The 14695-nt window shown below is 34.2% G+C and overlaps 1 protein-coding gene across 2 annotated transcripts in view; it reads right to left on the bottom strand.

Moving 5' to 3' along the window:
- Positions 1 to 245: 245 nt before the first annotated feature.
- The window catches only part of LOC149176959 (uncharacterized), a 36045-nt gene continuing 21595 nt past the window's right edge, over positions 246 to 14695 (bottom strand). The window contains exons 2-4 of one of the 2 annotated variants that reach the window (XR_016258087.1): positions 1992 to 2054; positions 931 to 1265; positions 246 to 698 (exon numbers count right to left, since the gene is read on the bottom strand). Coding sequence is in view for 1 of the 2 variants with exons in the window: in XM_089420027.1 (XP_089276153.1) it covers positions 541 to 698; positions 931 to 1265; positions 1992 to 2098 (600 nt within the window). In the remaining variant the exon portion in view is untranslated. Of the gene's footprint in view, positions 699 to 930; positions 1266 to 1991; positions 2963 to 14695 lie in introns of those variants that run through there. The other variant, XM_089420027.1, reaches the window with a different exon arrangement.

Below are 14695 nucleotides of genomic sequence, written 5' to 3'. Positions count from 1 at the left end.
TATTAGCTATAATTATTGATAATTAATTTAAAATTGTGAAAACTCTAATCCAAAATAAACACCTTTATCAATTTAAAAATAAACACCTTTATTAATTTAAAAATAGACACCTTTATCAATTTAAAAATAAACCTTTTAAAATTTATTAATTATAATCAATTATATATTTCAAAAAACACATTATACCAAAAATATTATAAAATAAAAAATAAAATGAAATTATTTTAAAATATTCCATAAGCCATACAACAATGACACTCAAAACTAATGAGCTTCACAATATGAATGACAATCATTCGTCCGTATACACAAAACCCTAAATTCATAACTAAATTCCCACGAAAATATTCTAGAAATCCAATAATAAACCACGCAAATGCAAACAAATGAAATCTAATCGCAGCAATAGAAACCTCGTCCGCGCCCCCGAGGGATAGCTCAAATGGTCGAGTTCCCGTTGATAGTACTCTCCCGGTTTGAGAGGTCACGGGGTCAAATCTCCTCGACGCCCTCGGAGGTAGGCCTGATGGCTGTGCCTGTCTACGTGGACGTAGCGGCCCACCTCTGGTGCCCCGTGAACCACATCGAAAAAAAAAAAAACAAAAAACCTCGTCCGCTTTGATGACATCGAAGACAGAGTCCGCACCGAGCAACGTATTGGCAATCTGGTGGAAGTTCATCACCAACTGGAACACCCTCTGTCATTCCATTCGTTGAATCAAAATAAACAAAGATCCAGAATTTAGAGATCTATAAAAACCTAAAAATAAAAGTCCCAACCGCATTCGTTGAATCAAAATAAACAAAGATCCAGAATTTAGAGATCTATAAAAACCTAAAAATAAAAGTGCCAACCGCATGCAGGCATACATAAGTTAATCCAATTAAACGATTTAATCAATCCCTATCGTTACCAATACTTATGCTTACCAGTAGTATTAACAGCAGCTGTAGATGCAACCGCATTCATGATGAACAGGAGCAGGAGCATAATGACGGCATATGCTCGCCTAGAATTTCGCAGTTGTGAAGGCCTGGCACGCTGCAAAATAAATCCTAAAAAAATGGCCCCCAACAACAGGGAGCCTTTCATTAAAATGCCAGAGACTGATTGATTATCATCTGAGCTTGCGTTGTCTTTGGCTGACAACAGATTTATTGTTATTTCTTTGCATAATGTCACGACCATGGCCCCACCAACGCAGATAATGGTTCCTACTAAATTTGCCTCGCCAACCAGACTTCTTATGCGAACTCTTTCGCGTCTGTAACAAGAAGTTCAAAAAAATATAAAAAGCAAAAGTTTTAACATTTAAACCATAGTTACTTAATAAGATACTATAACAATTAGGATGAAAAAATTTTAATTCTGGAAGCTCTCTCTCTATTTTCTTGGCTTCCACAGCAGTAATAAAATTGAAAAATAATTTTTTCCTCTGAGGATTATTTCTATTTCTTTTTCTTTTGGATAGCAGTTATTTATATATGTTCAAAAAAATAGTCACCTTAGTGTTACGATGTAAAATTATATTTTCCAAAAAAACTGAAACTAAGAGTAAGACTAAACCAAACGCAAGCATATCTATCATTTAGCCTCCTAGCAGTCTAACCCAGCACTATTGACCACGGTTCTTCTCCTTTTAACTCCATAGAAAACATTGTAAATATTGTTTTCTTCATCAAGGTGTCCCAATGAACAAATACATACACGGACAGAATTTTATTCAAATATTCGCTATTTGAATAGAATTAACGAATTTTCAAATTTTTTATTCTGATTCCGGATGGTAACTATGATTTAAGTTACTATAAGGATTATAGACCGGGTATTAGATAAACGGTAATAGAATGTTATATTAAAGCGCTCTTTAATATGAAATCATCCATTCAATTCCCCATTTAATGTAAATAATAAATTAAACATGATAAAAATATACTCTTCCAAATTTACCTAAAAAACTACTATAAAAATTAAATTTGTACATACTTACCCAATCAAAACGTTGACAAAATTCTCACAAAAAGCATAATAAGTGAGAATCAGCGCGTTCGTCCTGCAATAGAAATATAAAGTCATGTAGAATTTCGGCAAAGTCATGATAGAATGTTAGCTGTCATTTTCAAAACTCACAATACCTAAAAATGCATTCTCAAGTTGCAATACTTACATGTCCAAAACAGATGCAAATGGCAGTAATATCGACATTCGTTCACTAAGAGCAACTTTTGATGTCATAGTCCTCGCAAACCCATATTCAACAGATTTCATATCAAAGCAAATAAACCCTTGCTGCAGCTGTTCTATGCTTGTGATTTGACTGTAGCCGTTATATGCTTCTGGTTTTATAGGATGCCTTCATCTCATTATTACTTGGGTGCTAATTATTAGTCTCGCTGTATATTCGCTTGAGTTCCAATTTTTTTTTGTTTTCCTCGTCGTTTGCGATTGTTTCCCCACCTACGGCCACGTGCAGAACCAGTGGAGAACCATTATAAGGAATTATACTTCCTTGTTAATGGTACAATGTCATCAATATTATGGTTTTATAATGAAATTCAGTTGGGAAATAATAGTTTGAATAGTGAGAAATTTTACTATAATTCAGTTAGAATTCAGTTGTCAGGGACAACTAATATTAGCTGTTAGGGACAACTAATGTTAGCTGTTAATTTAGTTATCAAACTAATTAATATTAGCTAATTTAGTTATCAAATTAATTAATATTAGCTGTTAACTTAGTTATCAAATTAGCAATAACAATAGGGATAACTAATTTTAGCTGCTATTTACAAATGTAGGTTGGTATTATTCAATTTAGAAAAGTTAAGCCACATGTATTTACATGTTAGTGGTTACTTATTTCCTTACATCCAAAAAAATCTAATTCTTAACCAATTTTAGTACTCCACATCCTATATAAAAAATAACTTACTTATAATTCATTAATACAAATAAAAACAACCTATTATTTTTTATTACTTAAAAATATGTAATTCTTTATTAAAGAAATTAAAAGAAAATCATTGAAAAATAACCTATTAATATTTTTTTATAATATTAATAATTATATAAGATAACCATCCATTCTCCATAACAACTCATTAATATTTTTTTATTATTGAAATTAGTAATTATATAAGGTTTGATCAAATTTATTTTATAATGTTTATTTTATTTTTAATGTTGTAAAGTTAATCATAATTGTGGATCATGATAATAAATGTAATTATATAAGATAACCATCCATTCTCCATAACAACTCATTAATATTTTTTTATTATTGAAATTAGTAATTATATAAGGTTTGATCAAATTTATTTTATAATGTTTATTTTATTTTTAATGTTGTAAAGTTAATCATAATTGTGGATCATGATAATAAATGTAATTATATAAGATAAGCATCCATTCTCCATAACAACTCAATATTTTTTTATTATTGAAATTAGTAATTATATAAGGTTTGATCAAATTTATTTTATAATGTTTATTTTATTTTTAATGTTGTAAAGTTAATCATAATTGTGGAGCATGATAATAAATGTAATTATATAAGATAACCATCCAGTCTCCATAACAACTCATTAATATTTTTTTTATTTTTTTATTATTGAAATTAGTAATTATATAAGGTTTGATCAAATTTATTTTATAATGTTTATTTTATTTTTAATGTTGTAAAGTTAATCATAATTGTGGAGCATGATAATAAATGTAATTATATAAGATAACCATCCATTCTCCATAACAACTCATTAATATTTTTTTATTATTGAAATTAGTAATTATATAAGGTTTGATCAAATTTATTTTATAATGTTTATTTTATTTTTAATGTTGTAAAGTTAATCATAATTGTGGATCATGATAATAAATGTAATGGTAAATGTGGATTGACTCATATGGTAAATTATATTTTTAATTTTTAATTTATTTAAGATAGACTCTTAACTAAAATATGGGTTCATCGAAGGAAAATCATGTTTTGAGTTGTTAATTTATTTATAACCAATTTTAAGTGTTACTTTAGGACTTGATAGTGATTTTAGTCTATGGGTTCAGCGAAGGAAAATCGTATTTTGAGTTGTTAATTTATTTATAACCAATTTTAAGTGTTACTTTAGGACTTGATAGTGATTTTAGTCTAGATAGTATAAATAAGAAACTCAAGAGATCTCGCATCTCGTAGTCATTGTTAAAGCTATTTTTAGTAGAATAATAATTTTTTAATAACGTCTAGCCATAATTTTATTTAGGAGACTATATAGTACTCTTAGTCGAAACTTAATTTTTTACTCATAGGCAATTTTTTTTATCTTATTTAAAAAAATTGTATAATATGAAATTATTCATTATATAAATTTGATTTTGATTAACTATTTAAATAATCATGTACAAAGAACAATAAACTAATTAAATCCTACAATACCAAACAGATTGTTACAACATGTTTAACAATGTATATATTAATTGTTACAACATGTTTAACAATGTATATATTAATAATTATAGGATCATGTTATATATGTATGTAGGTATGTATGTGAGATGACAAGTATGTGGAAGCCTTCTTTATAAGTGTGAGAGATCATATGTGAAGAATTGTCATTTGTATATGGACAAAATAATAAATATGAGGAAAAAAATATTGAGAGATCATAAGTATGTGAAGAATTGTCATTTGTATATGGACAAAATAATAAATATGAGGAAAAAAATATTGATTGGAATAATAGAGAAATATGTGTAGAATTCAATCCAAAAATATTAACATTAAATGGGAAAATTAAATGGGAAAATCTATGTGTACAATTTAGATTCAAGACTTGTATGAACATTTAAAAAACAAACTTAAAACCAAATGGGCATATTTGTTGTACACAATCCCTTTTTCCATCTAAACTAAAATTTCTTCTAAAGCTGCTGGGTGGGAGAGGATAACATTTCAAAGATTTTAGGATGCATTAAAGTATAAAGGATAAAAAATTAATTGATGAAGGATAAGAAATAATTTAAAAAATATAGAAGAGTCAAAATATTATTAAAAAAAAACTTTTACTTGTTTTTTCACTTCAATATATGTTTTCTTGTACATTGTTACCCATCCACATACATGGGTTGGGTTCCCTAGGAGAAAGTTTTTTTACTATGATGCAACTTGCTAGCGAGAAGCCCCTACTATGATCAGGAGATAGCCAACCTTAGATTCCTCTCACCCATTCTTCAATTAGTTCATTCATTTATCTATCATATTCAATTGATGAAGGTGCACTTGTCCATTGTGAGGTACATGAACTATTCTTGCATGCAAGTTCTTTCATTAATGTTTAAAGGCATTCTAGTATGCATTATGAATTGAAATTGGATTATACACCACTTTGGTTATATAATTTTTCTCTTATTTCACATTTGTGATCATCATGTGCTCCTAGTTTAGTGTCACCTTCTTTAATGTCTTTCTTCCACCATCTAGGAGAGGCAAAAATAGTAGGCTCATGGTGTTTGCATTTCATGGTTGTCATACTTAACACTGGTCATCAAATCCCTTATTATGTTATCCCATCTTTTGATTGGTTGTTATCAATTGCTTATATTGGTTCCGTGATGGCCTTGTCGTCTGAGAAGAAGGTGTTGGAAATACCTTGGGTTGATGCAACTATAAGAAAATAAAAATCCAGATTTAATAACAAGATAGGCAGCACTATAAATCTGATAGGTGAGCGCAAATTTAACGACAAGATAGATAGGAACAGCGCCAATAGCCCTGATACTCAATTTAGGACAAAATCCAGTGAAAGTAAGGATAGGGACTGTAAAGAGTGTGAAATTGATAAGTCTGTTTTTAGTGAATATTTGTGGATTACAGATAGCAGTGTTTCGAATATAAGGGTTTCAAAACTAATGCCTGGTAAGAAAGTTATTAATATTTCTTCTTCTAGTCCTTTCTTCTTAAGTTCCACGTTTTCCTTTTTCAATTTGATAATCTCTTCCATGGCAGCGATAAGTTTAGTGAGGAGATCTTCTTCAAAATATTTTTCATTATCTTCATCTTCTAGGTCTTCTTTAGCCTTGATGTCATCATTCTTATTCTCAGTTTCCATGATGGGTTCTGGATTTCCTTCTTTATTTCCATCATCTTCTTGATTAGTGGTCATGGTCAATGCTCCTTTTGCTAACAAACAATTCTCAAAATTGGCCTTCATAGAATCATATAGACCATTTAAGATTGCCTTCATTGCTTTTGCATTGTACTCCTTGGATTCTCCATTCATCATGTTATCAGTAATCACCAATTTCCAAACTTCAACACCTTGAGTCTTTAAGAAATTCCTCATTCTTGCTTCCCATATATCAAAGTTTCCATTGAACAATGGAACCTTCACAAATTGATTGATTTCAACTTTGGTGGTTGAGGGAGACACATCTTTAGGAGGATAGGAGACTTTCTTCCTTGGCTTTACCATTTGTGTTCTAATTGATCAACCTTCAAGCTATTAGGCTTTGTGTTAAGGCACTGCCTTTGATACCAATTATTGGAAACACTGAGAGGGAGGGTGAATCAGTGTTCATTTTCAATTGTTACTTATACCGATTAAATCAATTATATTTAGAACAAAAAATAAGCAATATGAATAAATGATTTTATTAATATAATCTTTATCATGAATCAAGTACAATATATAGGGCTCCAACCCTTGATGAAGACACTGATCTTCAATTCCCCAGGCTCCAACCTGTTGCCAAGCACCAACTCAGTCTTTTGTGAGGCTCCAACCTCTAGGGATCTGACCTTATCTTGTCAAGGCACCAACCTTGGATTTAGGAGAATCAACTCCAAGGACACCAATCCTTCCAATTCTAAGGCACCAACCCCAAGGGCTTCGACCCTATCTTGTCAAGGCATCAACCTTGGATTTAGGAACACCAACTCCAAGGACACTAATCCTTCCAATTCTAAGGCACCAACCCCAAGGGCTCCGACCCTCTGCTATATATTGTCTAGATATGTTTGGTAGTAATTCTCTGCTCCCAAAATCTTCTTCACTAAATTCTGTCTATCTACAACTTCACTGCTACATCAATGACAACCTGTCTTCATATGAAGGAGTCTTCACAACTCTTCATATTGCCCAAACAGAGTTTGCAAAGTTACCTCATGATGATTTAAAATAGGCATCATGATCTCCAATAATGTTTCCAAGATTTGTTGAAGCTTTCCAACAAGATATATGTGTTAAGCCTCAATGTATGCACAAAAGCAATTCTTTGTTTTCAAGCCTCTGTTCTTATTGTCACAGTAACTTCTTTAGGAGTGATTGTCGCGGTATCTTACTTCCAAGGAACAAACTCACAAATACTTCAACGTTGGTGTTGTCTACTACTCCCTTCAACTGATGATTGATGAAATCTTACTTCGTTGGTTCGAGGTCAAACAGATCTTCACAAAAAAATTGTTCTTCAGGTTGAGGTCTGATCCTTTCAAAGATTAACCCAATCAATGAAATTTCTCGACCTTCGACTTCCTTCTTTCCTGTTGGACCTTCAGCTTCCTTCCTTCCCGCTCGACCTTCGACTTTCTCTGTTTCTTCAAGTTCATGAGTTGTGAATTGTTACTTCTTCTCTGTGTTAGATGCATGAAATCTGTTGCCTGAAGTGAAGCATTTCAACTTGTATATATATGAGTTTTTCCAATAACCAAAAGACACGTTCATTGGGAGGAGAGGTCGACTTATGAGTTTGCACATTAAAAGATTTTATCGGAGAGGCCCTTTTTTTAATATTCATCCAAGGTTATACCCACATGGAGGTCCCACATTAATTGCAATCGCAACCGCAACATTATCACATTAATCGCAATCGCAACATTCATGAAAATCAGAGTTATTCCTTTAATCTCGCAATCACAATTTTCGGAGGTTTGCACATAACATAGTGATTCCCCTACTGTCGACGGAGTGGATGCGATATGATCTTAAGCAGTTGTTAATAAATCTGTCGGGTCCACAACCTTATCGCAATTGGCGGTTTGACATCCTTAGAAACTAGCGATACTGCGGATGCGATATTGTATAAAGTCATGTTATAGTGGTGCAGCGGGTCTGCAATATTATATCGCAATCAGAGGTTTTACCGTGACCTTTATGACCTACAATATGAAAGTTCATATAGCGGATGCGATATAGTATTAAGGTGTATTATAATGGAACCATCGGGTCCGCAATACATATCGCAATCGATGTTTTACCATGACATCCCGTTAAGACTTGTGATATGAAAGTTCCGATGAGGCGGACGCGATATAACATAACAGTGTATTCTAATGGAGCGGTCGGGTCCGCATATCAAATCGCAATCGGGGGTTTTGTGCGGTGGCATATAATAGAACCCGCTGATATGATATGTTAACTCCTTTGGTTTATGCACTGTGAACTTTTAAAAGGTTTCCATGGTTTATTCCTTCCTCCGATATTGCTCTTACTCTTGGCATATGTGATAGATCTGCTTTGTCTTGGCTTGTCGCTCCTGTGGCTTCTCTTCACTCCTATGACTTCCGATAACACTTCTTCTGATAGCTCTTCTATGATGGCTTCCAATATCTTTCCTCCTTGGTTCCATTGTTTCTATTACGTTTGTATTCAATCCTTGGATCCCCCTTGAGCAGTGTCATGATCAATAGGCATCAATGGGCAACCTCACATGTCACAAGAATTTGCCATCACAAACACTGCCATATTGACATCAATGACAACCTAGATTAACAGGAACAACGTTACTTTTGGCAGCAATGCCCCAGCAAGAATTAAGGGTAAAGGCATAGTCAGTCTGGATCAAAATAAGAAAAATCAAAATGTGTTGTACGTGGAAGGTCTCAAGCACAAATTGCTTAGAGTATGCCAGATGTGTGATAATAGCTTGAATGTGAGTTTTTGATCCAAGGACTATGAGATCCGAAATGAAGAAAATGGAAAGCTGGTGGGAAAAGCAGTTAGAACTCACAATAATGTATATGTGTTTTATGACTCAAGAGTAAGTTGCTATTTGAGAAAGTCAAATGAAGCCCAGTTATGGAACAAGAGACTTTTTCATATGAATTTTGACAGTCTGATAGGAGTCAGCAAGCTGAGAGTTATAAGAGGTTTTCCAAGACTTTCACGGCCTGATAATTCGATCTGCAAGTCATATCAATTTGGTCGGCAGACTAGGACTCATTTCAAGTCAAAAGAATTATTTTCATCGAGACCATTGGCGATAATTCACACAGATATTTGCGGCCCAATTACTAGAGCAAAACCCCAAAAGGAGAAAGGTATTTTATGTTTCTCATTGATGATTTTATGAGAGCCACTTGGATCGTGCTCTTAAGAGAAAAATTAGAAGCATTTAAGCATTTTAAAAATTTTAAAGCTCAAGTAGAAAATGAGAAAGACTTAAGGATCAAATGCTTAAGATCAGACAGAGGAGGAAAATACACTTGAAGAGAGTTTGAAGAATTTTGTGAAGAGCATGGCATTAGGATGCAATATTCAATGGATAGAAATCCACAACAAAATGGAGTAGTTGAGAGAAATAATAGAACAATCAAGGAAATGGCCAAAGCTATGTTGGATGAAGTGGATGTGTTGAGAAATCTAGGGCATTCAAAGTTAAGAGATTTCTCTATTTGATAATTGCTCTTGATATACTTTTACTTCTTAACTTATAGTCTTCTCTTTGTTAGCTTATTAATGTGTTCTTCTCATCAAGACAATTACCAATATGCACAATCAAAGACAAGCAACACAATATGTAGGCTTCTCAGCCAGAGCTAAAACCTCTCACCTCTTGGAGGAAAACCCGATCAAAATTCTTCTAGATATTCAATTGATAAGTACCAAGACCATGACACATACCCCTGACTCTAGTATCCTCCCAAGAACATTTTCACTAACATTGATGCTCTATCTCTTCCCTTCTTCGACTTTATTCTTGATCTAGAACTACTTTCCTCAACTCCTTCTAGAGAAACTCGAACTCTATCCTTCACACTGCTCCTTCTTAACTTCCTCTAGAGAATCTCAGTCTCTAGGTCTTCACTGGTCTCTTCTAGAGAATCTCGGTCTCTAGATTTATATCTCGGCCTACCAGAAGAATCCTTCCCTTTGTTGCCCTAGAAGAGATCCTTCTTCACATTGCCCCAGAAGAAACTCCTTCGTTATACCCAGAAGATAGTCTCCTTCGTTATACCCAGAAGAAATCTTCTTGTCCTTCCTTTGAACTTCTCTTTCCAACCCCTTCTTCGCACTTCTTCTTCACCCTTTCTTCGCACTTCTCTTCAACCAAAAGTTTCTCGAGTTTACTTACATCTAATGGAGGTCGAGTTAGGTTATTTATACACCACTTCCACACATGTCCTTTAGGCCGACATGACCACTTGAAGTTAGGCCGACTTCTTCTAGCATCTTCTTCCATCATTGTAGACCGACTTGAAGAGGATAAGTGAGAAGTTCTTGGAGGATACTTTACATAGACAAGATTGCCCTTTTACAAAGTGTAACATGACTTCATTACATGACAATGACTCTAACATTTTATGACTAGATGACAAATAAATCCTAAAGCCTCTAAATGGGAGTCTTGACTCAAAAACAAAATCCCTTGCTCATAAAACCCATGAAGCAAGTCAATAAAATAATTTTATTTTTCTTATTTACATCTCATTACATAAAATCATATTTACAGGTCATTATGAAGACTGAACCTAGTTACACTTTTCAACAAGACGTATCCCACATCTTCTGGGGAGAAGCAGCACAAACAGTGGTGTGTCTATCAAACAGATCTCAACTCATGCCTAATAGTGCTAAAACTCCCTATGAGTTGTGGAAGGGAAGACACGCATTAGTCAAACACTTCAAGGTGTTTGGGAGAAAATGCATTATCAAAAGGAATGATAAAAATCCAGGAAAGTTTTGTTGAAGAATATAGGCCAATTAGGTGTAGTGTGATTCTTCATTACTTGATAACAATTTGTGGAGTCTTTTTACTTTTTCTTGTTAGCTTAATCTTCTTATTATTATTATTAATGCATGTGTGTGTACTTCATCAAACTGCGGCCAAAACATAAGAACAAGAACACAAGATGTTGGCTCTTTGACAGGGCCAAAACTTCTCTTCTCTTGAAAGGAAAACCCTTTAGTAAGTTTCTCTTATTGAAGCTTTCTTATTGATCAATGCCAAACCCTAGACCTTTGACTAGAATGTCCTCCAAGAACAAGTCAAGTCCTTCCTCTTTTCTGCACTTTGTTTCCTGGCACTTCGTCCTCCTTTCAACAGTTGTTAGATCTTGTTGCACTTGCTCTAGAAGGGATACCTTTATGAGACCCTTGACTAAGATGATCCCTTCCTTCTCTTCACCAACCAATGAACTTGTATGATTGTAATGGGAAGGTTGTTATGACAACAGAGACAACCTCCTTACCTTCGCACATGTGATTGTTTTCCTTGTGATGTTGACCTCTTCCTTCTTCGCTTGAGAGAGTTCCTTCTTCGCTTGAGTGAGGGATCTTATAGGTCTATTTAGATTGCCCAACCAACGAAGTTATGTGACTATGATCTTACTGTTGATATGACCACAGACTGCCCTTCATTTTCTCGCACATGTGACTATATTTATCCTAGAAAACAACCTCCAACCTTCGCATATACTTTCCCTTACTTCGTTGCACTAGAGGCTTCTCTTCTTCGCTTTTTCTTCACCTTAGATTCGTCTTCCTTGCTCATTGATTTCATAGATCAATTGGTGTGTTATAGTGGAGTGGGCAGCCAATGTATATAGAGGATTGTCCCTCCCTTTAGGTCGACTAGAAGGTCGACATGTTCACTATTTGTAGGTCGACTTGCTATGCAAACTTCGGATGGTTTCTTTGGTGGTGTAACATGCTTGAAGGAGCTTCTTTGATGGTGCCTTTGCATAGGAGGAGACTTGACTTTGCTTGGAGGTATTCTCTTGACCCTAATACATAATTATACATGGTGTAACATGCCCTTAAGGCCTTCAACATTTCCTTTTGACTATTTGACTCACCTATAGCACTTAACATGTGCTAGACCTATTTCAATGAGTAAGAAACTCATTGACATATATTATAAAAATAATATATATTTTTCTTGAATAAATACAAATATCAAAAGTACATTTATGAAGATCGAACCTAATTACATTTCCTTCAACACTCCCTCTTAACTAGGGAGGTATTCATACAACATTACAAGGTGTTTGGCTATTATCAATCTTAAAGAATTCACATAAGAGAAATCGGATTTGCAAACCAACTGTTATAGCATCATATCAATCAGCATTGTCATAGTGCAAGGCCTTGACTAACAGCTCCATCTCTTCATGAGATCATGAACTACAATGCTGGTGAGACCAATGATTTATAGACACCTTTATCATTGTCTCTCAAGGTACATACCCACCTGGGTGTTCACTAAGTATGACCTTCTAGGACTATTCTTGTCTCGGGTTCCTAGCCCTCAAAGAATATCGGTTCTCTTGCCTACTCTTGTCTTAGATGCCCTACACATCCTCAAAGAGTATCGAATGCCAAATGATTACCCAATCCTCCTGCAATTCCTTTATAATGGTCACCTTGAGATCATCAATCGCCGATTTGCGACATGTCTTGCATTGTTGCGATCGTTGATATGCATCACTGCTCGGACCTCCGATTGTGATCGTTGATATTCTATGTTGTGCGATCACTGATTGCCAATTTGACCTTGACCTTCGATATTGTGAGACCTCTGATTTGCAGGACCTCTGATTTGCAGGACCTCCAATTTGCAGGATCTCTAATTTGCGAGATCTCTGATTTTCTCTTTTTTCCTTCCTTCCAAAGGCAAAAAAAACCCCAACTTCATCAAGCTATATCTTTTGATCCAGAAGTCCATTTTCGAACTTTTACATACCATTGCAAAGCTTATTCTGAGCATTATCCAATGGAGAGGATTCGATTTAGCTTCGAGTGCTTTTGTGGCTTGGAAGATGACTGCAAAATTTTCTGCTCTTTTGCACCCTTGGGCAACTGAAAACACATTTTACAGCGAGTGACAACAGAGGATAAAAACTTGTAGGTAATTGTCATCATTGTAATCCCAAATTCTGCAAAATTATTGTAAAAATGATTCTAGTATGACTATTAAGCCATGTAACAACACCTAGGTAAGCCTTTGATTCTTAACAAAGGGTTTCACTCTAGGGAGTTTTTTAACCTCCCTAATTATTTGTGTTTCTAAACACGAATAATTAGCAGAGTTTTTCTCCCAAGCATCCCCCAAAGCTAGAGTGGAATTCTCTAGTAAGGTCTTAAGTGAGTCATAGTGTTATCAAGTTATGTATTTTTATCATACTAGATCATATGTCTTGTGTCGTAGAATTTGGTTGAGTCTAAGAGGTTGTGTCTATTGTAAAATTCCCCTTCTATGGGTGATTGTTGTAATATCTTAATGTAAAAGTGTTGTCTAGGGATATTTCTGGTGAATGGTTACTCATAGTTAGACACCATTGTTAAAATATTTTTTGACCCACATAGAAAGTGGAAAAAATATTTGTAATCCCCTCTTAAGTCTTTAATTTAATTTCCTGGCAAAAATAAAAAATAAATTAGCCAAAAATTGTCAAAAAAATAAAATGAGAGAAAAATTAATCTCTACAAGTGGAAAAAATCATCAAAAATTATTGAGGACCTTTTTTCAAAAAGGAAAAACCAAGTCAAAATTAGAAGGCCTTATTTCCAAGGTCGAATGTCCCAGTTCAAAAATTCGTTGGACCAGAAAGACTATTTTTCCAATGAATCAAATTTCTCGGACAAGGTGGTTGATTAACTTGCACAAGTTACGATAAATTCTCCAAATGACCTAAAGCACTAGGAAGTTCGATTTTGACCCATCCAGCTCATTCTTCAAGGAGATCGAATTCTTTGGATATTTGTGCATCAATTATCAAGGAATGAAAATAATTTGACAATGATCAAGCCTTGGATAAGTCAAACTAGTCGTTTTTCCACTTGGAGGAGATCCATAACTCTCATTTTTCTATATAAGGAAGCTCAAGGCTCCTAGTTTTGATAATCTTATGTGGAATTTCCATGAAATTCTGATCTGTTGTTATGAACAATCTGAAGACTAATTTTATTTTCACACTAACACAAAGTTTCTCTACCAAATAGCATCGGAATAGAACAAAAATATTTTCACAAAAACAACAAAAAGTTTCTAGGGAACCCAAGAAGGAAAACCCTCGCTTGAGAATTTTATTGAGGAAAAAATAAGCTACGGATCTCTTACAAATAACCCTGCTTCAATAGAGAATATAATTGATCTCTCATCCTTGAACTAGGCTTGAAACAGCGCTGCAAGAATATTGATCTGCTTCCGAAGGGAAAATTTCCTCCAACAATTCGCACAAGATAAATCCTCGTGCTCATTCCTCTCACAAGCTCTCTTGCTCACAAACTCATGTTCAAGAATTATGATCAATTGTGGGCCTTCGATCTCCTTATAAGCTTTTTGATTAGGCTATGTTTAGTGAGTTTTCTAAATTAGAAGTTGAACAAAAGTCAATACACTTAGTTCATTGGATCCTCCTAAAACTTAGGAGGCTAACTCCACTTGTTCACTCAATTCCCAATTTAACTCACATTAGAAGACAAT

The sequence above is a fragment of the Pinus tabuliformis genome, chromosome 4_1 (genome assembly GCF_031772625.1).
Source record: "Pinus tabuliformis cultivar Carrire ecotype Pingquan chromosome 4_1, CPIR1, whole genome shotgun sequence".
Taxonomy (NCBI): Eukaryota; Viridiplantae; Streptophyta; class Pinopsida; order Pinales; family Pinaceae; genus Pinus; species Pinus tabuliformis.
This window is presented reverse-complemented; position numbering and strand designations above follow the sequence as displayed.